The 27142-nt window shown below is 47.7% G+C and overlaps 1 protein-coding gene across 1 annotated transcript in view; it reads left to right on the top strand.

The window, feature by feature from the left end:
* The window catches only part of MYOZ2 (myozenin 2), a 196466-nt gene that overhangs the window by 56372 nt on the left and 112952 nt on the right, over positions 1 to 27142 (top strand). The window contains exon 3 of the mRNA XM_073571854.1: positions 9828 to 9997. Within this exon, the coding sequence (XP_073427955.1) occupies positions 9828 to 9997 (170 nt within the window). The remainder of the gene's footprint in view (positions 1 to 9827; positions 9998 to 27142) is intronic.

Here is a 27142-nt window from a genome sequence, read left to right as displayed (position 1 = left end):
CAAAGATTGAGTTGTTTGGTCATACAAAAAGGCGTTATGCATGGAGGCTAAAAAACACAGCATTCCAAGAAAAACACTTGCTACCCACAGTAAAATTTGGTGGAGGTTCCATCATGCTTTGGGGCTGTGTGGCCAATGCCGGCACCGGGAATCTTATTAAAGTTGAGGGTCGCATGGATTCAACTCAGTATCAGCAGATTCTTGACAATAATGTGCAAGAATCAGTGACGAAGTTGAAGTTACGCAGGGGATGGATATTTCAGCAAGACAATGATCCAAAACACTGCTCCAAATCTACTCAGGCATTCATGCAGAGGAACAATTACAATGTTCTGGAATGGCCATCCCAGTCCCCAGACCTGAATATCATTGAACATCTGTGGGATGATTTGAAGCGGGCTGTCCATGCTCGGCGACCATCAAACTTAACTGAACTGGAATTGTTTTGTAAACAGGAATGGTCACAAATACCTTCATCCAGGATTCAGGAACTCATTAATAGTTACAGGAAGCGACTAGAGGCTGTTATTTTTGCAAAAGGAGGATCTACGAAATATTAATGTCACTTTTATGTTGAGGTGCCCATACTTTTGCACCAGTCAAATTTTGTTAAAATGCAGATTGTACATTTTCTATTAGTACAATAAACCTCATTTGAATCCAGAAATATAACTGAGTCCATCAGTTATTAAATATATGAAACGGAAATAGCTGTTGCAAAAACCAAAATTGTTATAAAGAAAAAAGGTTAACATTAATAGGGGTGCCCAAACTTTAACATATGACTGTAGCAATCAACTAAAATTAATTAATATTATACACTGCTTATAAGTGCACCAAAATATTTGTATAAAAAAGAAGATATCCCATAAAAATCAGCAGTTCATACTGCTATGTCAATAAATACACTGTTATAAATTCCAGAATGATTCAATGAAAAATCAAACTTTTTTTCAGCTCCTGGTGGATAAAAATTGGTCCTGAAGTGGTTAAAATAGTTATTTTACAGATCATTACCTGCTATAAACAAAAAAAAAATCTAAAAATAAAAAGGACCTTATTTTTAAGTGGATCCATAAGTTGTTATTGTTTCTTTCTGCCCCTGAAGAACATTTTGGAGAATTTTGCCAGTTGGGTTTGGTCAGGTTGACATCAGAAAGCAGACGTTTCATTAGAAGGAAGTCTGCAATTTTCTAACAGAATATTTTGCCAGTCTGAGTAGGTTGTTACACGGAAATAAATATTATCACAGACCACAGACTAGACCATTCCAGCCACACATTTCTATGAAATTATTTTCTAATTTCCAATAATGAACTACTATGAAAAAAACAAGTATGCTGACTGTTGTAGCAGGCACTGTGCCAGTGAAAATGTGTGTGATCCTGCTTGATCTAGACATGATGACGATATTACCCTGACCACGTCTGGCATCTGCTGAAGGTTCTGGTAATGATGGCATGAGTCGTATTTTTGTTATCATGACAGTGATTCTAAGCAAGCTTAATTTTGCAGAAAGTTCCTTAAAGTGTGTCAAGATGATTTTCTTAAACAATGTGTTATTATCACCTAACCTGATATTATACATTTCTCATTAAAGGGGTTTTCCCACAAACAAAAGTTTATTTTAATTAATAGATCTTGGAATAATAATATTTTCCACAATTGGATGTCTTTAAACACAATGTTCCTGTGCTGAGATAATCTTATAAATGTGCCCCTGCTGTGTACTGTGTAATGGCCGTGTCTGACCATGCAGGAACATGATCTGGTCATACTGCATCTCCAGGGCAGGAGAGAATGCAAAAGAGTATAGACAGGATAGTGTGGGATAACAACTGATTCTTTTAATGAGGTATAAGTATAACATTTCCCTGCCTGTTTGGAAACAATGTTTTACTTAACCCCTTAACGACCGCTGATATGCCTTTTAACAGCGGCAGTTAAGGGTACTTATTCCTCAGTGCCACTTTTTAACAGCGCTGAGAAATAAGGGTATAGCTCCTCCCAGCGTCAGCAAATCTCCGGGGTCTCAGCTACCTACATGGTTCAGGTTGGTTTTTACCAACTTGAGTGTTGTGATAGCCGTCATTCACCGAATAACGGCGACCGCACTAAAAAAAAATTGATTTTCCATTTATTTCTCTCTCCTCTGATATGATCTAGCATACCAGAGGAGAGAGAAATGGGGTCCCCCAAGCACCCCCAGTACCTCTGGTTTCCCAGGACCCTCCGGCTCTGTTCCACGGTCCTCGGAATCTTCTACCGGGAAGAAAATGTCTGGTGCATGAGCAGTGCGCCCGCCGATATCTGCAGGCTGGCACACAGCAATAATAGGAGATTTTTCCTATTGGTTAATTTTGATCACTTTGAGACCCTATTAGAGTCATCAAAATAAAAAAAAAATAGGCAATCAAACCCTCCTTTATCATCCCCTTAGTTATATAAAAATAATGAAATAAAAAAAATGTACAGTATTTTTTTCCATTTTTCCAATACGGTTAGGGTTGTGGCTATGGTTAGGGATGGGGTTAGAGCTAGGGTTAGGGTTGGGGCTAGGGTTTGGGTTGGGGTTAAAGTTAGGGTTGGGATAGGGTAAGGGTTGGAGCTAGGGTTGGGGTTGTGTTTGGGTTACATTTGGGGTTACCGTTGTGGTGTTGAGGTTACGGTTGTGGTGTTGGGGTTTGGCTTGGAGTTAGGGTTGTGTTGGGGTTAGGGTTGTGTTGGGGATACGGTTGTGTTGAGATTAAGTTTGGGGTGTTGGGGTTAGGGTGGTGTTAGAGTTGGGATTAGGGTTGTGGTTAGGGTTGGGATTAGGTTAAGAGCTGTGTTAGGGTTGGAGTTAGAGTGGCGGCTTTCAAGCTTTCTAGGGAAGTGGAAGCTTACTAGTGGAGGCCACCTCAAGAATGGTCAGGTCAATTCTTTTTACAGTTTCATGACTTTCAAAGCCTGAAGCAGTTAAAAGAAGTGAAAAAAGTTGAGATGTATAAATGGCAAGTTGTTTTGACAGTGCTAGGCATTGTTTATTCATTCTGGCATTTTTTAGTACTTTCTTAGGCGAGTTCCAGGTGGAATCCGCCTGAAATAGGCCATATGTGCACCCACCCTTATAGGGTTTGTCTGGTTTCTGTTACGTTGCCTGCTATTTTACTAGAACAAAAAGTGCAGCACAATGTCAACGCTGATTTTCTTTTGCAACATATGTATCCAGAGACAATAATTGTATGACATAATATACGTATTGTTAGCTGGCATGAAGGGCAATAGCATACCGACCACAGAGAGAGACAACACCACTGCTATGAGGCTTGTGAAAAGTTAGGTGTTAGCATGCTCGCTTGACTCCAGGAGTGGACCCTCTGGACCGTGGCACTGAGAGGTCCCCGGGTGAGCAGCCCGGTGGAACTGACCCCTATACAGGGACCGTTAGGAGCAGGCCCAGGGGCTCAAATGCCACGGCAGCCGGTACCAAGAGGGGTGGCTCAGAGAGGACTGGAGTAGGACTGGGTACGGTACTAAGAGCACAAGACAGAGGAAGGCTCTGGTGGCGGGACCGGATTAGGGCAGCAGGAAGACAGACATGGGGAGCCGGAAGAAGCAGGAGTACAGGACCGGAGTAGGATAATTTGGAATCAGGCACGGACAGCAGGATGGAGAAAGGGCACAGGACCGGAGTAGGCAACAGGAATCAGGTGCGGGCAGCAGGACTGAGCAGGGACACAGGACCGGAGTAGGCGACAGGAATTAGGTGCGGGCAGCAGGACGGAGCAGGAGCACAGGACTGGAGTAGGCGACAGGAATCAGGCACTGGCAGCAGGACGGAGCAGGACTGCAGGAAGAGAAAGCAAAAGGGTCATGTCGGCAATGGAAACAGGACAAGGGCAGGGGAGCCTAGCGTGCTGGAAATAACACGACGGTCAGGCGCCTCCATTACAGGAGGGCAGCCTGAAGTACCCAAGGACTGGCCCCCATTGGTCCGGCAGTGCTTCCGGTTCAGGGCACCGCCGGAGCATAAGAAGATGCAGGGAGACGCGGCTGCGGCCTACGGCGCATGCGCAAGGCCTGTAGTGACATCACAGGCCGCGGGCCGTTCAGAGGCGGACACCTCAGCTGACGGGAAGAAACAGGCTGCGGTGCTGGAGCAAGCAGGTGAGTATGTGAGGGCGCGACGGGGGCCGTCACAGTACCCTCCCCCTTAAGCCACCCCCTACTGCGATTGGCAAAAAATCTCCTGAGAATGCAGGGAGCGTTGATATTCTCCCAGGACCTCTCCTCGGGACCAAAACCCTTCCAGTCAATAAGGAAAAAGGACCTCCCTCTTACTCTTTTCATGGTGAGAATATCTCTTACCTCGAAGGTGTTGTCAGAGCCAACCGGCCGAGGAACAGAACAGGGTGAGGAGTGGAACTGATTTAGTACCACGGGTTTCAGGAGAGAGACGTGGAAGGTGTTCGGGATTCGGAGCGAAGCAGGCAACCTCAACTTGTAGGTGACTTCATTGACACGTTCCAGGATCTCAAAGGGACCGATGTACCGCGGACCCAGCTTGTAAGAGGGTAATTTTAGCCGGATATACTTGGATGAGAGCCAGATTTTATCCCCGATGTGAAACGGCGGAGGGGCCAATCTCCTCATGTCAGTGTGATTCTTCATCCGCTCACTGGCTTTCTTGAGTGCCGTGTTGGTCTCGGACCAGATCTCAGAAAATTCTTGGGACAAGGAGTTGGCCGCAGGTACCTCAGAGGCAGGAGCTACAGGGAGAGGAACACTGGGATGTCTGCCAAACACCACAAAAAACAGCGACTTGGTCGAGGATTCACCGGTATGATTGTTGTAGGCGAATTCCACCCAGGGAAGCAGGTCAACCAAGTCATTCTGGTGGGCGTTGGAAAAATGACGTAGATATCCAGTCAATGTCTGGTTAGTTTGCTCTACTTGCCCATGGTCTGTGGATGGCAGGCGGATGAGAAATCCAGGGATATATCCAAGAGTCTGCAAAGTGCCCTTCAGAACTTGGAAGTAAAGTGGACTCCTCGGTCAGACACAATACGTCGAGGTAGGCCATGAAGCCTAAAAATCTGATGGATGAAGATCTTGGCTAGTCCAGGCGCAGAGGGGAGTCCACTCAGAGGGATAAAATGTGCCATTTTGGAAAAGCGGTCTACTACCACTAGAACCACCGTACAGCCGTATGAGCGGGGCAAGTGAAAAAATCCATGGCGATGTGTTCCCAAGGTACTGTAGGAACTGGCAAAGGAAGCAGCAAGCCAGACGGAGGCCGACGTGGTACCTTATATCTTGCGCAGGAGGGACAAGAGGCAACGAAATCCGCTACATCTTGGCGGAGGGTCGGCCACCAGTAGTGCCGAGAAATGAAGGTGAAAGTTTTCTGAGTTCCAGCATGGCCTGCCAGTCTGGAGGAATGTCCCCAAAGTAGAACTCTTCTTTTGGCATTCTCGGGCACAAGAGTCTTGCCTGGGGGTCGAGAAAGCAGATTCACGGGAGCCACGGTGATAATCTTCGTGGGTTCGATGATGTGAGATGGTTCCTCCCCAACCTCGGACGGCTGGAAGACTCTGGATAAAGCATCGGCTTTGGTGTTCTTGTCACCAGGGCGAAAATGGAGCTCAAAATCAAAGCGAGCGAAAAACAAGGACCACCTGGCCTGTCGAGGATTGAGTCTCTGGGCGGACATGAGGTAGGCCAGGTTTTTGTGGTCCGAGTAAATAACAAACGGGTGGACAGCCCCACTCCTCCAAGGCCAATTTTATGGCCAAGAGTTCACGGTCACCAATCGAGTAATTGCACTCGGATGGGTAGAAGGCGTTGGAGAAGAATCCACAGGGGCGTAGGCGACCAGAGGTGGTTCTCTGAGATAGTACAGCCCCGGCACCTGTCGAGGAGGCATCCACTTCTAGCACAAATGGTTTGCTGTTCTCGGGACGAGACAACACTGGAGCCGTGGAGAATGCCCGTTTTAGTGTCAGGAAGGCCTCTTCAGCCTCCGTGGTCCAAGAAATTGGGACTCGTCCCCTTACGGGTGAGGATGGAGATTGGCTTGGTGACTGAAGAAAAATGAGGAATAAATTGCCTGTAGCAATTGACGAATCCGAGAAACCGTTGGATAGCTCTTATGCCGACGGGGAGGGGCCACTTGAGAACGGCGGACAGTTTCTCGGGATCCATCCTCAGTCCGGCGTCAGAGATGATGTAGCCCAGAAATGGTAACAAGGTTTGCTCAGACATTTCTCCGTTTTACCGTACAAATGATTCTCCCGAAGACGCTGAAGAATCAGGCGGACACTCTTCCTATGAGATGAAAGGTCTGGCGAGAAGACAAGGATGTCATCCAAGTACACTACTACACAGGAGTACAAAAGGTCCCAGAAGATTTCATTAACGAGCTCCTGAAACACAGCGGGGGCATTGCATAGGCCAAAGGGCATAACTAGGCACTCATAGTGACCGTCACGAGTGTTAAAGGCGGTCTTCCATTCATCGCCTGCATGGATGCGGATAAGATTGTAGGCTCCTCTGAGATCCAACTTGAAGAAAATCTGTGTCCCTCTGAGGCGATCAAACAATTCCAGGATGAGTGGAAGGGGGTACCTGTTCTTGATAGTGATGTCGTTCAAGCCCCTATAGTCAATGCACGGCCGCAGAGAACCGTCCTTCTTTTTGACGAAGAAAAAACCGGCTCCTGCGGGAGAGGAGGACTTCCGTATGAAACCTTTGTTGAGGTTCTCCCGGACATACTCGGACATAGCTGAGGTTTCTGCGGGAGATAGTGGGTAGATCCTACCCCGAGGAGGGGTGGAACTGGGGATTAGCTCGATTGGGCATTCGAAAGGCCGGTGCGGGGGAAGGACCCCCGCCTCCTTCTTATCAAAGACATCTGCATAGGACCAATAGGCTGAGGGGAGCCCCGAAAGCTCCGAAGGTGGGCATGCCGGAGCAGCAGGACGAATAGGGTTCAGGCACCGGCCTTGGCATGAGTGTCCCCAGCGCAGAACTTCCCCAGACGACCAGTCAAGGACTAGCTGATGAGTCCGTAGCCACGGGAGCCCAAGCAGAATCACGTGGGACAAATTAGGCAGCACGTAGAAGGCCATTCTTTCACGGTGGAGGGTGCTGACTTGCAAGTCTACTTCTTCAGTGACCATGGTGGTGGATTCCTGCAGCGGTTTGCCATCAACCGAAGCAATTAGTCGAGGATTCTTTAAGGTGACCACGGGAATTCGGTACTTGTCCACCTCTTCACGCTGGATGAATTTACCTGCTGAGCCCAAATCCACGTAGGCCACCTCAGAGCCACGTCCCTGCCCCGAATTCAAAAGAACAGACATCGTGAGAGGTTGAGAGGAATCATTAACACCTAGGGAGGCCTCTCTTACCTGGCCTAGGTGGAAGAGTTTTCCTGTCTCTCAGGACAAGAACGGATGAAATGCGAGGCTCCTCCACAATAGAGACATAGACCTTGCGCCCGCCTCTCTCTTTGACGTGACTCAGCCAACCTGACTCAGTCAACCTGCATGGGTTCGGAAGGAGGAGTGTGGGTGGACCCGGCTGGTCATGGACTAGAGGACCGATTTGTGGATGGGATTGGTCTGGTAGATCTCCTGTCTCTAGCTGACTCCCGCGCGCGCTCCTGAAACCGGAGGTCTATGCGGGTGGCCAGGGAGATGAGGTCCTCGAGAGTGGTGGGGGTATCCCGACCCGCCAACTCATCTTTTATCCTGCCTTATAGCCCACGCCAAAATGCCCCTACCAGTGCCGCATTATTCCAACCTAGTTCAGAGGAAAGTGTGCAGAACCGAATAGCATACTGTCCAACACTGAGGGCGCCCTGGTGGAGGTTGAAAAGAGACTCAGTAAGGGAGGCTAACCGGCCTGGCTCGTCAAAAACCCTACAAAAAGTATCCAAAAAGACCAGAAGGTTTGAAGCCACGGGATTGTCCCTCTCCCAGAGAGGGTTTAGCCAAGACAGGGCTCCCCCTCCAGATGAGACATAATAAAGGCCACTTTGGCCCTATCGGAGGGATACTGGTGAGGTAGCAGCTCAAAATGGAGGCTGTACTGATTTAAGAACCCCCTGCAGAGTTTGGGGTCACCACTAAAGCGGGGTGGCTTGGCGAGGCGCGGAGAAGGAAAAGCAACAGGACAGGGAGAGGAAGTAGATGCCGCGGCGGCGGACAGGAGAGCCAACAGGCGATTGTCGACAGAGGCAATATAGGTTAAAATATGGGCCTGGGTATCAGGCTGCTGACCCAGCTCCAGCTTGAGACTGGCCAGCTGTGCAGCATTTCCCGGATCGGCGGACTGAAGGACTGAGAGGCGAGAATCCATGGATTTCATTACGGACATTATGCGCCCCTGGTTCTCCCGTAGAAAGAGCAACTCCTTCTGTGCGGGAGCAGAGGCACCGGCGGGATCCATGGCCTGACCATACTGTTAGCGTGCTTGCATGGTGAGGCAAGACTCCAGGAGTGGACCCTCTGGACCGTGGCACCGAGGGGTCCCCGGGTGAGCAGCCAGGTGGAGCAGGCCCAGGGGTTCGGATGCCATGGCAGACGGTACCAAGAGGGGCGGCTCGGAGAGGACTGGAGTAGGACTGGGTACGGTACTAAGAGCACAAAACAGAGTAAGGCTCAGGTGGCGGGACCGGAGTAGGGCAGCAGGAGACAGACACGGGGAGCCGGACGAAGCAGGAGCACAGCACCGGAGCAGGATAACAGGAATCAGGCACGGACAGCAGGACGGAGAAAGAGCACAGGACCGGAGTAGGCAACAGGAATCAGGTGCGGGTAGCAGGACGGAGCAGGGGCACAGGACCGGAGTAGGCGACAGGAATCAGACACGGTGCAGCAGGACGGAGCAGGACTGCAGGAAGAGAGAGCAAAAGGGTCAGGTAGGCAATGGAGACAGGACAAGGGCAGGGGAGCCTAGCGTGCTGGAAAAACACGACGGTCCGGCGCCTCCATTACAGGAGGGCGGCCTGAAATACCCAGGGACCGGCCCCCATTGGTCCGGCGGTGCTTCTGGGTCAGGGCACCGCCGGAGCATAAGAAGATGCAGGGAGATGCGGCCTACGGCGCATGCGCAAGGCCTGTAGTGACGTCACAGGCCGCAGGCCGATCAGAGGAGGACGCCGCGGCTAACGGAAGGAAACAGGCTGCGGCGCTGGAGCGAGCAGGTGAGTATGTGAGGGCGCGACGGGGGCCGTGACATTAGGTCCTAACTCTGAAAACACACCGCTTCTTTGACATTATCATAGATTTATACAGTTCGCAATGCATTTGGTTGGAGCGTTAAAAATCCATATACTGCACCACCTCCAAACCCCAAAACAATTGCCGAGGTAGCAAGAATTTTATAATTGTCCAGCTAAGTAAATATGCCATTAAATATCCTAATATTAGTAAGGTATGCAACTTGTTCCTGTGTGACGGAGCCTCAAAATTTAGCTACAAGTTTGTGTTCCAAGGCCCAGCATGAACCTTTTCAGTTTATGACTGACAATGATATGGTGACTTCTCATGCGTGAATTTGATTCATTCATTCTCTATAAGTGTGCTAGACACATCCATGCACTTCAATTGGATATATATATCAGTTCCACTGAGACTGATTTGAGAGGTGACATACACATTTCATCAATACTTCATTTCAATTTGATCTTTCAGATCCCTGTTCATGAGATGCAAAGGGGTCCCAGTAATCAGAACCCATTGATCCGCGAGTTATCATCCATCCTATGGAGTTTTTGTCATATGGCCTTATGATTTCTATGTACGTCACTGATTAATAGTATGTTTCTGCTGTTACAGATACAAGTGACTTCGACTTTGGAAGGAAGATTAGTGTGCCTAGAGACATAATGCTGGAAGAACTGTCGCTTCATAATAATCGCGGAGCTAGACTTTTTAAGATGAGACAAAGAAGATCTGACAAATACACATTTGAAAACTTTCCTTATGAAATGAAGCCACAGTCTAATGTAAGTGCCTGAAATAACTTTTTATTAAATATTATATATCTAACTAGATAGTTATTTCCTAGTATAATGGTATAGTGTACATATATAATGGCCTTTTTGTAGAGTACAGACTGTTATACGCGTAATTTGGGGCTGAAATTTGCACCAACTGCTACCTCTAAACCATTTAACTTGTATATTAGTTTGAAGCAATTTCTACGTCATTTGGCTATTAAAAAATATTTTTTTAAAAAGGGACCAGAGACCACTCATCCTGTAAGCTGTGATGACTCCAGGTACATACATACAACTCTAGCAAACCCCTCCACTTTTCACACTGTCTAGGAATATTCTAATGCCTCCCGTAGCTTTGAAACTATGGTTACAAGTGACATTAGAAAAATGAAACTAACTAACACCAAATATATCCCTCAAAACTTAAACAATGTAGAGAGAAAAGCTTTACTTGACCTGCAGGCTAATAATGCCATCGTCATTCGTCCCGCCGATAAGGGAGGGGGCATTGTTTTAGACCATACTAAGTACTGGGAGGAATCTAATCGCCTTCTGGGTGACGAACTTACTTACCAGAAATTACTGAATGATCCTATCGAAAGGTATATTAAGGCTGTGTGCACACGCTGCGGATTGTGGTGCGGATTCATCCGCGCGGATTTTCTTTTACCTGCGGATTGCTCTGCGGTTTTGCCCTGCGGTTTTTCATCTCCTCAATGGAGGAGATGGCAAACCGCAGCAGAATCCGCAGAAAGAATTGACATGTCAATTCTTTCTGCGGATTGAAAACCGCAGATAATCCGCGCGGAAAATTCCGCACCGTCTGCACTGCGGTTTTTGATTCCCATAGGGAATCATGGTACTGTACACCGCAGCAAAAACTGCTGCGGGTCCGCAGCGGCCAAATCCGCTGCGGAACCGCAGCAAAATCCGCAGCGTGTGCACACAGCCTAAGAATTTAAGCATTTTAGCCCTAAGGGGCAAAACCTTAGGAATTCTAACTAAGAAAGAATATCACTTTATACTTTTTCCAAGTACGGCGATGTTTTACCATCTCCCTAAAATTAACAAGAATGACACTTGTCCACCAGGGAGACCCATAATTTCGGGGATTAATTGTTTAACATCAAATTTATCTAGGTATGTTGACGTTCACCTCCAAAAGTGCATGTCTATTATGCCGGCCTATCTTAAAGATACTACACAGGTTATCCAGTAATTGGAAAAAGTTCAATGGAGTAGTGAATATATTTTGGGCACACTGGACATAAAATCCCTCTATACAGTCATCAATCATTCCAGGGGATGTCAGGCAGTAGAATATTACCTTGAAAAACTAGGCCTATACACCCAAACTCAATCCAGGTTCATATTAGATAGTATTTTATTTATTTTAGAGCACAACTATTTTATGTATGAGGGTCAATTTTATCTTCAAACGTGGGGGACAGCAATAGGTACTAGATTCGCACCTAGTTAGCGAATTTATACGTAGCAAAGTGGGAGAAGTCACATATTTTTCTACCCACGAACTCTAACCTAGTATTGTGGTGACGATTCATAGACGATGTTTTGTTTTTTTGGAGAGGCCCCCAGAGTGAATTGGATGTATTTATTACGAATTTGAATTCAAATGATTTTGGCCTGGAGTTTACAGCAACTACAAGTACTATTAATGTAAATTTTTTAGACCTTAATATTTTTACAGAGGGCAATCAGTTATTTACCAAGTGCCATCACAAGGCGGTCGATTCTAATGGCTTCAATAATATTGAAAGTTGCTATTTACCCATATGGCTGGAAAATATTCCTAAGGGTCAATTTACTCGGGTAAGGTGTAACTGTACGAAAATTCAAGATTATGAGAACGAGGCGGAATATTTAACAAATCTGTTTGTTGAAAAGGGTTATCCAAAATCACTAGTGGATGTAACCAACAAGGAGGTCGACCAGCTAGGGACGATCCAATCAATGTATCTGAACAGATCTGCCAGTTACCAATTATTACACATTTCCACCATGGCTACAAAAAGTTTAGTAAAATTATCCAGAAGCATTGGCCTACCCTACAAGCAAACAAAATAATAGTGGAATTTCTACCCAAGTACCCAAAATTTGTGTTTAGAAAATGTCAAACAATAGGGAACATTGTGGCACCAACAGTGGGTAACACTAGAATTGGAGTTCCGAGGACGCAGACGCCTGGCTTTATACCGTGTGGGACCTAATAATAATAATAAATTTTATTTCTATAGTGCCGACATATTCCGCAGCACTTTACATTTCAGAGGGGATTTGTACAGACAATAGACATTACAGCATAACAATAATTACATAGATTATAACAAATACCAAGAGGAATGAGGGCCCTGCTCGCAAGCTTACAGTCTATGAGGAAAGAGGTAGACACGAAAGGTGGGTGGTAACAGTTGCCCTGATTGTATGGACCAGCCATAATGTTAAGTGTGTAACAGTACAGACACAGAGGGCTAATGGATGCATAAAGCATGTGGGAACATGATGCGGGGAACCTGGTTATGGTAAAACTTTTGGCTGTGCCACACAGGGATAGATTAGGTTAATGTGTTGAGGCGATAGGCCAGTCTGAATGAATGCGTTTTCAGGGCACGCTTAAAATTGTGGGCATTGGGGACTAATCATATTAACCTGGGAAGTGCATTCCAAAGAATTGGCGCAGCACGTGTAAAGTCTTGGAGACGGGAGTGGGAGGTTCTGATTATTGAGGATGCTAATCTCAGGTCATCAGCAGAACAGAGGGCGCGGGTAGGGAGGTATATTGAAACAAGGGAGGAGATGTAGGGTGGTGCTGTGCCATGGAGGGCTTTGTGGGTGAGGGTAATAAGTTTATACTGAATTCTGGAGTGGATGGGTAGCCAGTGTAATGACTGGCACAAGGTAGAGGCATCGGTGTAACGATTGGTGAGGAATATGATCCTGGCTGCAGCATTCAAGACAGATTGGAGAGGGGAGAGTTTGGTAAGAGGGAGACCGATTAGAAGAGAGTTACAATAGTCGAGACGAGAATGAATAAGAGAAACAGTAAGAGTTTTTGCAGAGTCAAAAGTAAGAAAAGGTCCAATTCTAGAAATGTTTTTGTGGTGCAGATGACAAGAGCGAGCCAGTGATCGATTGTGGGGGGGGCAAAGGAAAGCTCGGAGTCAAGTATGACCCCAAGACATGTTGCTGGGGAGTAATAGCGGAACCACACACAGAAATGGCAATGTCGGGTATAGGTATAGTGTTCTTGTTGTGTCCGCACAGAGTTCAAGAAAAAACCTCAACCTATATTCTATCATTTTAATGGCTCTCAGGAATTTCGTATCAAGGACTGTATGTCCTGCTCCTCTACGGGCGTGATCTATTTAATCACATGTCCCTGCAATAAGATCTACATGGGCCGCACTAAACGCAAGCTCACGGACCGGATTAAGGAACATTTTAATAACATTGAGAAGGGCTTTATTGGACACCCCTTATCTAGACATTTTAAGGATTATCATAAGAAATCGGTGAAAGGGGTACATTTTTGTGACATTCAGAGGGTATATAAAAATATGAGAGGTGGCAATTATCTTAAGCAGATGTTGCGCACCGAATCCAAATGGATCTTTACCCTGGACTGCCTAGCCCCCAAAGGGTTAAATCATGAGATAGAGCTTTATGCCTTCTCATGATATCACTTCATACATTTTATACCCATGTTCTAAATACCCCATGATGCGTTTGTTCTTACTCTATTGGTTATAATAAAGGTGTGATTTGTCGATCTATTCACCCACATATTTGCAATCTTGGCATTTATTTTAATATAAATTATTAAACAGAGTTTTAGGTCTTTTTTTCTATGCCTTGTAATGTGCAGGCACTTTTTAGGCTGGCTTATATATTTATTTTGTATTTTTCCTATTTTTTCATATTAACTAATTTTAATATAGTGTTTAAAAATATATATATTTTTTTACAATAAATACTCCTGTATTTTACAAATATCCTTGGATTTAGTTCGACAGGATTGGGACTTAATCCCTTTCTAGGATCCTATAGGGAGATGTGGGCTTTCTTATAGAGGGGTGGGAACATTGCTTCTATATATATATGGGGCATCACGGTGGCTAGGACAGCAGCCCTGACGAAGGTCCATGCACTTTCAAAACGCGTTGGCCCCTCTCAGCCTCCGTCCCCCAGCTTTCAGCCTCCTGCTCTAGGTGACGTCACCCAGACCACGCCCCCCCACACTCCGGCATTGTCAGCGGCGTCTCCCGGTCGGTGCACGCCGTGTGCGTCCGCTTGAGGTGGGGGCTCAGGTGGGATCCAATCCAGGGGGGACGTTCCCCCAGCCCCCACTTTCTCTCCACCTTGGTTACACCTTTGTGATCACAATTGCCGCTGTGATATCACGCTACGATCTGTGAACTAGCTGGTTCACATCTCCCTGCTCCAGCCTAGAGGATCCCCCTGCCGCAAGCCGTCTCTGGGGAATGCCTTGATTTTTTATCACTCTCTTATTCACACAAGAGCCATCACCATACTGGATCATTTACTTACTTTAAGGTAGGCAAACTTTTTACTTCACTCAGCTGTATGTTACATTTTTATGACTATTCCATTCAATTGTTCTTTTTGACCATTCTAATTGGGCATTCTGGTTATACTGTCCTCATACACGTTAGCAGGGTGTGCAATGAGACATGTAGCTAAACCCCCTGTCTTCTTTAAGAAAAGAGGCTGTAAAATTGTAACCTTCTTTTATTGATTGCAGATGTGACAGGAAAGGGTGAAACTATAGGATGCAATAACAGGAGCATTTCAGAATATATAACTGCACAGAGCATAAAAATACAGATAGTCTGCAATACACAGTAACATGAGGTAATACATAGGTAACATGAGGTAATACATAGGTACCATGAGGTAATACATAGGTAACATGAGGAAATACATAGGTACCATGAGGTAATACATAGGTACCATGAGGTAATACATAGGTAACATGAGGTAATACATAGGTACCATGAGGTAACACATAAGTAACATGAGGTAATACATAGCTGATGATTACCTATTTAATACAACAAACGTTATAAACACAGGATTATAACACCTAGATAGTGCTTACCAACTATGCTAGAAGGATACAACTTATTTGCAAGAAACAGACTTGATAAACGAGGAGGAGGTGTCGCATTGTATGTTAGAAACGCGTATATCTGCACAGAGATTGAAGCTTCAGAGACTGGGAGTTCTGTGGAAACTGGGTAAGAATACAAGGACAGAACAATGGAAAGGACACCATTGTAGGCATTTACTACAGGCCACCAGTGCAAGCTGAAGATATGGATGAACTCTTTATGCATCAAATGGCCAAGTTCTCCAAAAAATATGACATAGTTGTCATGGGAGATTTCAACTATCCAGACATTTGTTGGGAATCTCTCTCAGGCAAAACTAACAGGTCAAGGAAATTCTTATCCTCTCTTGCTGACAACTTTATCTTCCAAAAGGTAGGGGAGAAAACAAGGGGATCTGCTACCTTGGATCTAATCCTTATAAACAGGGAGGAAATGGTTGAGGAGGTAAAAGTGGCTGGGACCCTAGGAGGCAGCGACCATGCTATTTTAGAATTTTGGATAACTAGAGGAGGAAGACCTGTGAAGACTCAGACGTCAAGGTTAGATTTCAGAAAGGCAGATTTTAAGGGATTCAGAAAGAGAATTGGAGGGATCCAATGGCTGGATATCCTTAAAGACAAAAATGTCCAGGAAGGATGGGAAATCTTGAAAAATGAAATTCTCAAAGCACAATTGTTAACAATTCCGAAAAGAGGGAAGAATAGGAAGCATTTAAGGAAGCCAGGATGGATGAACACAGAACTTAAGCACATGCTAAGAAGGAAGAAAAAAATGTTTATAAAATGGAAAGAGGGAGGCCTATCTAAAGAAGAATATAATGATGTCTGCAGAACCTGCAGGGCACAAATCAGATTATCTAAAGCTGAAAATGAATTGAGGCTTGCAAGAGATGTCAAAAGCAATAATAAAGGATTTTGGGGATATGTCAAAAGTAAAAGAAAAGTCAAAGATGCTATAGGATTTTTACAGGATGAAAATGATGAAATGGTAAGACAGGATGATGAGTAGGCCGAACTTTTAAATTCCTATTTTGCATCTGTTTTCTCTCAGAAAGGAAATGTAACATCAACTGTTCTTCACTGTCCTATTAAGGGAATAGAAGAATCCAGGATATCTATAAACAGAACGATAGTGAGGAAACACTTAGCTAACCTAAATGAATTCAAGTCTCCAGGTCCAGATGAATTACACCCCAGAGTACTGAAGGAGATAGCAGAAGAAATTTTTGAACCCCTCTCCATAATCTTTGAAAATTCTTGGAGAACAGGAGAAGAGCAAATGTTGTTCCTATCTTCAAAAAGGGGAAGAAGGCGGACCCAGGCAACTATAGGCCAGTAAGTCTGACTTCTATACCAGGAAAGATCTTTGAACAAATTATTAAACAACATGTATGTAAGTACCTGGATAAGAATGAAGTGATTAAACAGAATCAGCATGGGTTTGTAACTAATAAGTCATGTCAGACTAACTTAATTTCCTTCTATGACGGAGTCACTGATTGGGTGGATCAAGGAAATGCTGTAGATATAGTATATCTTGACTTCAGCAAAGCATTTGACAAAGTTTCTCATACAATCCTTATTGAAAAATTGACTAAGTATGGAATGGACAAGGCAACTGTTAGGTGGATTCATAACTGGCTTAGTGATCGGACCCAAAGAGTGGTCATAAATGGCTGCACATCCAGTTGGAAGAATGTCTCAAGTGGGGTACCACAAAGCTCTGTCCTGGGCCCTGTATTGTTCAACATCTTTATCAACGATTTAGTTGAAGGAATTGAGGGTAAACTGATTAAATTTGCTGATGCCCGAAAGCTAGGAGTGATAGCTAATACTAGAGAAGAGAGAGAGAGGATTCAAAAAGATATAAATAAACTGGAGAAGTGGGCAGCAACTAACAGAATGGTTTTTAACAGGGAAAAATGCAAAGTACTACATCTGGGCAATAAAAATGAAAAAAGCATATACAGAATGGGAGGAATAGGGCTAAGCAACAGCACATGTGAAAAAGACTTGGGTATACTAATAGATCACAGACTGAATATGAGTCAACAGTGTGATGCAACAGCAAAAAAGGCAAATGCAATTCTAGGATGTATTAACAGAAGCATACAGTATAGATCACGTGAAGTCATTATTTCCCTCTACTCCTCTTTGGTCAGACCTCATCTGGAATATTGTGTCCAGTTTTGGGCACCACATTTTAAAAAAGACATCAACAAACTGGAGCAAGTTCAGAAAAGAGCGACCAGAATGGTGACCGGTCTGCAAACCCTGTCTTATGAGGAAAGGTTGCAGGATTTGGGAATGTTTAGTTTGCAAAAGAGAAGACTGAGAGGAGACTTAATAGCTGTCTACAAATATCTAAAGAGCTGTCACATTGTAGAAGGATCAACTTTATTCTTATTTGCACAAGGAAAGACTAGAAGCAATGGGATGAAACTGAATGGGAGGAGACACAGATTAGATATTAGAAAAAACTTTTTGACAGTTAGAGTGATCAATGAGTGGAACAAGCTGCCACGAGAAGTGGTGAGTTCTTCTTCAATGGAAGTCTTCAAACAGAGGCTGGACAGACATCTGACTGGGATGATTTAGCGAATCCTGCTTTGAGCAGGGGGTTGGACCAGATGGCCCAGGAGGTCCCTTCCAACTCTACGATTCTATGATTCTATGCTTAGAGCAGGCTGTTTAAGAAGCATGAAGAACACGAATGGTGTAGTTTTTCCTAAGACACGTGGAGGAATAAAGGCTGCTGTTCCCCTGACAGTGTCATAAACAAGACTATGATGTAACAGGAACAATCCCACAATACATTGCAAATTAAACTAGAATCTATGCATTAAATGGCCAGCAGGTGGTGCTGTTACCTTACAGTATGAAATATATGAAGGATTAAGGACTGTTTCACACATCCGTTTTTGAGCTCAGTCGAAATCCGCTAAAATGGCGGAAAACGGATCCGTAGGCGGATTGAAAGAAATGGGTGGCACCGGACCTTTGTGTTGACGGAGAGAGAAAAAGAGAGATAGAGAGAATTTCTCAGCCGGCAGAACGGGATTTAGGGTTAAATTTCCGGCAAAGGCAATACTTCCGGCAAATGCGGATCCAGCCACCAAAAAAATTTTCAGTGTCCGTCCAGTCATGTCAGTGGACGCCAAAATTTTGGCGGATCCGTAAAAAAAGGATCCTACGGATGACCATCTGTCAAGATCTGCCGATAATGCAAGTCAATGGGAAGAAAAACTAATCCGCCAAGAAAACGGCGTTTTTTTTGCAAAAGGGCGGATTTTGACTGATGGTGAAAGACGGATGTGTGAAAGAGGCCTAATACACACAAAAATACAATGTCTGTAATAATCGAAGACATAAAAAATGACTAGACCTTCAAGACAGCAATTATATGGCTGGACAGAACACTGGCATTTATTGCAGTAACTTCAGCGCGGTGCTTTCCTATCATTTTAGTTTAAATATATATGTGTATCACAATAATTATGCAAATTAAATAAAGTCTCCCAATAAAGTAACTCTGATACCTCCTATATCAAATAAGGTCCTAGATTGTTGAATCTGGAATTCATATAGTGCTCATCAAAGGATTATATGGTGGAGCCACCTTTTGATAGAAAGTAAAAAAAGTGCTTAATAAAAGTAAATAAGGTGAAAACGGCGTTCAACAGACACCGTAATTAAACCACGTGCTAAGCCGCAAAGGAAAAGTTGCATTTAAATGTGGTAATTGCAGGTACGCAGGATGCAGTGACGAGTCGCGAGACAATTTGGTGCTTTCTAAAATAACGTTTATAAGACTAGAGGGAACTTTCCTCAGTCTTGGCCTGACCGCCAACAGGGGTAACATGGGTTGCCTTCGCAGGGGCTATAGACAAGCAAACACAAATAGGTAGAACACGACTACTTCCGGCAATAACCGGTCACTATAGGGTCGCGGTATGGCCGACTACCGTCCTTAATTGTAAAGTCAACTTAGCTGTCCAGACGTCCCTCGCCATTCCGGTTGGTGGTCTTTCGGCGTAGTAGTTGCTGGGCCCAGTTGCTGAGGCGTTGACGGAGTCTTCGTGCCCTCCGGCGCGCTGATGACACTGGAGGCCCACAGGCCCCTGCCGAGTCCTTGGACGGGTGGACCGCAGGCCCCGGCCTGGGGCAAGCGGTAGCGATGGGTGGTGGCGAATGACAGGCCACCTGCGCAGCTAGCGGCTGCGACGGGGAGTCCGCGGTCAGCAGAGGCCTGGCCCCTGCTGCAGACCGGAGTGGGGCAGTGGTGGTCGCCGACGGCACGGTACCTGCCACGGCCACGGGCGAGAGTGGGGTGGCGACGGGTGGCAGGGAACAGGCCACAGCCGCAGGCTGAGGGGAGGCTGCGGGGTGGCCGCGGGTAGGCTACAGCCATGGGCTGAGAAGAGGCGGCAGCGGCCATGGGTTGAACTGAGGCCGCAGTGGCCGCGGGCTGGAGCGGGGCAGCAAGTCTCGGCCGGTCACCTTGGCACCATCCCTCTGGAGTCCTCGGTGAGTGTCCTCTCTGGCACTGGTGGGTCGCTCTAGCTTCCAGTCGCTCCCACGCTCCCCTGCAGTCTCTGTCCTGGTCTGCTGACTCATCGTCCCGCCTCCTTTATTCTGGTCCCTCCCCCAGCCCATCTGTCTGTCAGAACGGTCCATCCCCGAATTCTGTCCTCCAGGGACAGTTTCCCACGGAACCCAGATGACGGCTCCTTTGGTTCCGGCCTGGACACTTGTCGAGGGCCGTTCCTCCCACACTCCCCCGCCCTGTATGCTCACCAGTCCTCGGGCGAGGATTTTTGTAGACTTCGGTTAGTCTTTTGAGACGACAGTCCTTGTCGCCATACGAACTGGTCCAGTTCGTAATGTTCAGGGGTTTTGCCAGCTGTTGACCGCTCAGAGCGTCGAAGCTCGGGTATAGTGGAGTCTTCTGGGGTGGTGGAGGGTGGTCGACTAGTTGGTTCTGGTGGGATATCCGGGTCTACTGTAGTGTCACTACTGGGGCGCCCGCAGATGTGACGGGGAAGTCCTCTTCGTCATCCAGGTCCCAGACCGTAGGCAGGGGGTCAGGGACCTGGGGGGTCGGTTCGGGCCGTGGGGAATCGGTAGACGTACATGGTCGTAACATGTTACGGTGCACAACCCGAGTGAGAGGCACGTCGTTTCCTTCAGATTGTATTTCGTACACAGGCCCGTCGGGGCTTATTCGGCGCAACACTCGGTATGGGTTCGCCTCCCACCGGGGTTCTAACTTGTTTTAGGTGCGTTGATCAAGTATGAGTACCCGATCCCCAGCTTGAAAGTTAATGGGTGGGGGCAGTGCTCCCCCTTGGTGTTCTAGATCTTGGAGCTTCGTGTGGACGATATGGTGGCGGGTCTGCAGCCGATGTCGGTGGTTTCAGACCCATGAGGATACCCCAGTCCAGGGTTGTGGTTCCTCCAGGTTCAATTCCACCTCTGTAATTCCTTTGCCTTCTCGTCCGAACAGCAATGAGTAGGGGGTGTAACCAGTCACTCGATGCACCCGATTGTTATATACCCACACTAGCTCGGGGACATACTCAGGCCAGCGGGCCTTGCGGTCGCTCTCCAGGGTGCGCAGCATTTGGATTAGTGTACGATTGAATCGCTCGCAGGCTCCGTTCCCCTGCGGGTAGTATGGCGTAGTCTGCGATTTATCGATACCGTAAAGATGGTGTAGCTCTTCCATGACTTTTCCTAGGAAGCACGCTCCTTGATCCGAATGTATTCATTGTGGACAGCCGTACACTTGAATAAAGTTCTTACAAATCGCATAAGCGGCCGACTCCGCTGTTTGGTCTCGGGTGGGGGCAAACTTGGTGAAATGGTCCACCATAACGAGACAATGTTCATACCCCTGATAGGTAGGACCTATGGTCAGATAATCCACCATAAGAAGCTCTAGAGGGGCTGATGTTACAATCGTTTGCACCGGGACTCGCTGCGCAGGGGGTTTAGTGAGCTCGCACGGACGACATGTTCGACAAGCTTCTCCTACGGCAGCATGCAAGCGTGGGTGGTACACCATCTGCTGCAACCATTGTAAAGTCTTTTGCGCACCAAAGTGAGCCCCTTTTTCATGGGCTTCCTGGGCCAGTTGGTTGAGATGGGCTCCGGGCACGATCACCTGCCATATCGTAGCTGACGTAGTTCGTGACATGGCTTTTCGATATAACCGTGGGTAATTTACCGGTGGCCACCCATCGGCGCAGGAGTCCAATTTCTGTATCTTCTTGTTGCTGCTAGATCCAGTTGTCACGGGGTTGTCCCAGCATCCCTCCTAGGAGTCCCGGATGAGGCACTTCTTGCGTGTTGACTGTAAGCGCGGCGGTGGTGAGGGCGAACGGCATATCATCTGCTTCTAATTCGTTGTCTTGGTTCCTCCCTGGGGTGGTGTGTCGGATTCTGGAGAGCGCGTCAGTGTGCACGTTCTCAGTTCCCCGTTTGTAGATGATTTTATAATTGAATTTGGCCATCCGAGCCACCCACCGCTGCTCGAGGGCCCCCAGTTTGACATTCTCCAAATAACGGGTTGTTATCGGTCCGCACTACTACTTCGGAGCCCGCCAGATACTCTGCAAATCGCTCCTTCATTGCCCACACTACCGTGAGGAGCTCAAGCTTAAAAGAGCTGTAATTGTCTAGGTTGCGTTCTGAGTCGTGCAGCGACCGGCTACCATAGGCGATCACTTTCTCCCGGCCAGGCTGGACCTGTGACAACACAGCTCCTAGTCCCTGGAGGCTCCCGTCGGTATGCAGGATGAACGGTAGTGAAAAATCCGCATATGCCAGTATCGGGGCGTCCGAGAGAGCAGCTTTGAGGTCTTGAAGCGCATCCTCTTGCGGTTGCTGCCACTGGATCTTCCGTCCATTCGCCCCGGCGGGAGCCCCCTTCAGCAGGTCCCGCAGGGCTCGGGCTCGGCGTGCAAAATTCTTCACGAAGCGACGGTAGTAGCCGGCCAGCCCCAAGAAGGCCCGCACGTCCTTTACCGTTTCAGGGGTAGGCCGCCCCTGGATGGCAGCGACCTTTTCCAGGGATGGTCGAACGCCCTCTGCCGAGACGGTATGCCCCAGGTACTCGATCTGGGTGTGGAGCAGGTGGCATTTGTGGAGCTTTACCTTTAACCCGTACTTCTGCAGCCGGCCGAGCACCTGCCCCAACCGCCTCAGGTGGTCCTCGAACGTGGCGGAATAGATAATGATATCGTCCAGGTATATCAACATGGCTTCAAAGTTGAGGTCTCCTAGACACTGCTCCATCAACCGCTGAAAAGTTTCGGGGGCGTTGGCCAGCCCAAACGGCATCCGATTGAACTTGAACAGTCCCATGGGAAGGAAGAATTCCATCTTGGCTCTGTCTTCCTCTGACATCGGTACTTGCCAGTACCCGCTGGCCAGGTCAAGGGTCGAAAAGTATGTTGCATTCCCCAGGGCGGACAGAGACTCCTCTATGCGGGGCAGTGGATACGAATTCTTGATGGTGCAGGATTTCAACTTCCGGTAATCCACGCAAAAGCGGAGATGCCATCTTTCTTCCGAACCAGGACAATAGGGGCCGCCCAAGGGCTTTGGCTTTCTCGTATGACCCCCTTCCGGAGCATTTGGGCTAACAGAGTTTTCACTTTCTGATATAGCTGCGGTGGTAGTTGCCGATACTGCTACCGGATGGGGGCCGCTCCTGCCGTGGGGATCCCATGCGTGATGCCCATGGTACATCCAAAGTCGTCCTCGTGGCTGGCGAAGACACTGTAATATTGCTCAAGGAGTGTCTCTACTTGGAGAAGCTGGGCTGGTGCTAGGCCGGAAAGTTCAGCCCGCATTCTCTCCAGAATGACTTGACCTTTTTCTTGGGCCGCGGACGCAGCAGCCTATTGGGTTTGTACCGTTACTGCCCAGGGATCTTCGGGTTGCACCCGCAACTGGACTGCGGGGTCCGGCAGCAGCTCCTCCAATGGCCTTACTAGTTTGGCCATTTCGGCCCGGGGCTTCAGGATGATATCCTGATCTTCCAGGTTGACACAACGTACCAAGACGGTCCCCTCCCGCACTGTGGCCAGGGAGCGGGCCACCAGGATGCCAGGGTGCAGGCGCTCTGAGTAACATGGTTCCACCTACACCTCCACGCACTCCAGTGGTATTGGGGCACGGATTGGCAGAGCCACCACCCTCTGCCCCGGAGGAAGCATGAGCGGGGGGAGCCGCCGGCGCAATGACCTTGCCCAGCGCCTCACCCTCCTGACACTCCTGGAGCACTCGGGCCTCCCGCACCAACCGCTGGAAGACCTGCCCCTGGGCCGTGCGAGAACCCTACTGACTTAGGGTCTCCTGCGTGAAATCGTTGAGGAGTAGATTTACGAACTCCCGCAGTACATTCATGCCCAAGATGATCGGATGACGGTTGTTAGTCTCTCCTTGAGTCAGGACCACTCCCTGGCGACCGAGGGATTTACCACACATTGTCATCTGAAGCCACACCACCCCAGCGACAGGTACCGGCAGTTGGTTTGCGGCCACTAGTCGTATCATGGGTCCCCACTGGGGCCTTGCTGCTTCCGGGAAATGCTGCTGCAAGTACATTGCCGGTATGGTCATCACCTGCGACCCCGTATCCACTAGGCACCGCACAGCACGACCCTCAACTTCGGCCCATACTATTGGGCACTTAGCGACCAGTTCTTCGGGACTTCCACCACCCCTCGTTGTGGCTTCTGGCTCCGAGCGGTGTCCCCCATGGCCGGAGCCCTCTAGTTTAATGCCCGCTGGGGTGGGTATCTCCCACGCCGTGGACACTCCCGTGCGAAGTGGCCCAGTTCTCCACAATCATAGCACCGGGCGGTGAGGCTCAGCCACCCCGGGTACTGCGAGGCCAGGTCGGCCGGGCGCAGGCTCCGTTCTTTTCTTCACTTCGGCGAGCTCACCCCGGATACTCTTCAGTTCTTGTCTCATTTCCTCAATCCATTGAGGTTCTTCGACAACGCTTACGGAGGCCTCCATGCTCCGGGCCTTTCCCACAGGAGTCGTCATCCCCTGCTCTTGCTCTCGCGCCCGGGCCTGACTCCTAAACGTGGGTTCACTTGGACCTGTTCCCGCAATGCCTGCTTAATTAGCGGGTCCCAGAGTCCAGTCACTAGCAGGTCACGCAGGGTAATATCGATGGGCCCTAGCCCTATTCCGTCCTTCCTTTCTATGGCGGTGTGTAGCTCCTGGAGGGCGTTCATATATTGGGTGATGGTCTCCCCCTCCCCCTGCATCCAACTGAACAACTGGGTTCTCAACTCTCCCACTTCTGTTGGATCACCGTGGGTCTCTTCCAGGATCTGTAGGACCCTGGTGAAGGTGTTACGAGGCCCTGGGGGTCTCAACATTACCGACTTCCGAGCCTCCCCATCTAGCGCCATAAGGGCCACCTCAGCCTCTAAATCGGGGGTCATGGGGTGCATGCGGAAAAGGCCCTGCATTTGTTCTGTCCAGCACCACAACAGTGTATCGGGGCCAGAAAACCGGGACAGGTTACTCAACATAGCCCCCAGGGAGATTCTGGAGCGGGGACCCCCATCATCCACCCTGCTCGCAGCCCCACTCTGATCAGGCGCACCGCCATCTGCGCTCGGAGACTGCATCCTGCCGACTACACCAAATGTGGTAATTGCAGGTACACAGGATGCAGTGACGAGTTGCAAGACAATTTGGTGCTTTCTAAAATAACGTTTATAAGACTAGAGGGAACTTTCCTCAGTCTTGGCCTGATCGCTAACAGGGGTAACACGGGTTGCCCTCACAGGGGCTATAGACAAGCAAACACAAATAGGTAGAACACGACTACTTCCAGCAATAACCAGTCACTATAGGGCCGTGGTATGGCCGACTACAGGTCCTTAATTGTAAAGTCAACTTAGTTGTCCAGACATCCCTCGCCGTTCGGGTTGGTGGTCTTTCGGCGTAGTAGTTGCTGGGCCAAGTTGCTGAGGCATTGACGGAGTCTTCGTGCCCTCCAGCGTGCTGATGACACTGGAGGCCCACAGGCCCCAGCGGAGTCCTTGGACAGGTGGGCCGCAGGCCGCGGCCTGGGGCAAGCGGTAGCGGTGGGTGGTGGCGAATGACAGGCCACCTGCGCAGCTAGTGGCTGCGACGGGGAGTCTGCGGTCAGCAGAGGCCCGGCCCCTACTGCGGATAAAGTCATATGCGGGGTAAAGGTCGGCATTCCAATAGATAGACTGCGCATGCGCCGCCAAAAACCTGGTGGAAAGTGCCTAAGTGAAGAAGCTGTGTATTACCAATAGCCGACGAATAGTGTCGAAGGTTCTCCTGAAGTGCAGTCCATGCTCATGAGGAAAAACTGTGCAGAAGCCTGTAGGAGCCTCCAGTGAAATGATCTACTGGACCCGGACAACGCAGTAATGTTGCTACAAAAAGGAAAAAAGGAGTATATTAAAAAATGAAGAATTAAAATAATAAAGAATATAAGAAAAGAAGAAAGAAAAATATTCAAAGGTGGTTACTCTCATCTATTGCCAATATTATATGATGAAAGGACAATTTTGTCACTATATAAAAATCGGAGCATAGGACATACAGAAAGACAAATACCTGATGGATGACTATTATGTGATCTAAAAAGAAAGAAAACAGAGTCATCCTAAAATGTGAATATTTGCACCCGGATTTTTTATGTACCAAGAAATAGAATATACTGACATGAATTAACCACCATAATACTGATTAGAGGTCAACCCTGAAGAGAACAGCTATGTAGAAAAATGTTGTTTATTAATTGCAACCAGTACACTGATAAAGAGGACTTCCTCACTAAAATGTTTTTCTTATAGAGGATAAATTAATGGCAAGCTTCATACTCTCTATTTAACCCTAACGGTGTTAGGGTCTGTAGGGTATGAATCCAAAAGGATTCACGTTCCTTTAACCTCTTTACCTTGTCACCACCCCTTCTAGCCATTAACACCTGGGCAATCACTTGATACTTCAATTTAGCGACCGAATGGCCACACGACAAAAAATGGGCCGGTATGGGTAATAAAGTACGACCAAACCTAATGGTAGATTTGTACTGTGAGATGCGGTCCCGGATATGTTGGGTGGTTTCCCCAACATACCCGAGACCGCATGGGCATTTAATAAAATAGACTACATAAAAAGAATCACATGTAAAGTATCTGTTAATTGGATAGCAATGTCCCGTTCAGGGATGTGTGAAAAAATCACCTTTTGTAATATTAGAGCACTGTAAGCACCCTAAACAAGGAAACGTGCCATTACGACACGTGGTCAATGTTCTTTGCACAGGTTCTTTTTTATTGGTACAACGTCCACCCTCACAAGAAATTTCTTAATATTATTGGATCTTTTATAACACACTAGCTGAAGAGCCTGGCGCTGCCCGGGCATAGTAACTAACTGTGATTAGTTATAGCAAATTATAATTATCCTCCATCCCATAGTCCCGTGCTCATATACCCATCATACATATCCACGATCCCATAGGCCCGTGCCCATATACCCATCATACATATCCTCCATCCCATAGTCGAGTGCCCATATACCCATCACACATCCTCCATCCCATAGTCCCATGCCCATATACCCATCACACATCCTCCATCCCATAGTCCCATGCCCATATACCCATCACACATCCTCCATCCCATAGTTCCATGCCCATATACCCATCATACATATTCGCCATCCCATAGTCGAGTGCCCATATACCCATCACACATCCTTCATCTCATAGTCCCATGCCCATATACCCATCATACATATCCTCTATCCCATAGTCCCGTGCCCATATACCCATCATACATATCCACCATCCCATAGTCCCATGCCCATATACCTGTCATACATATCCTCCATCCCATAGTCCAGTGCCCATATACCCATCACACATCCTCCATCCCATAGTCAAGTGCACATATACCCGTCATACATATCCTCCATCCCATAGT

The sequence above is a fragment of the Dendrobates tinctorius genome, unplaced genomic scaffold (assembly GCF_039654945.1).
Source record: "Dendrobates tinctorius isolate UK_male_01 unplaced genomic scaffold, ASM3965494v1 ptg000030l, whole genome shotgun sequence".
Taxonomy (NCBI): domain Eukaryota; kingdom Metazoa; phylum Chordata; class Amphibia; order Anura; family Dendrobatidae; genus Dendrobates; species Dendrobates tinctorius.
This window is presented reverse-complemented; position numbering and strand designations above follow the sequence as displayed.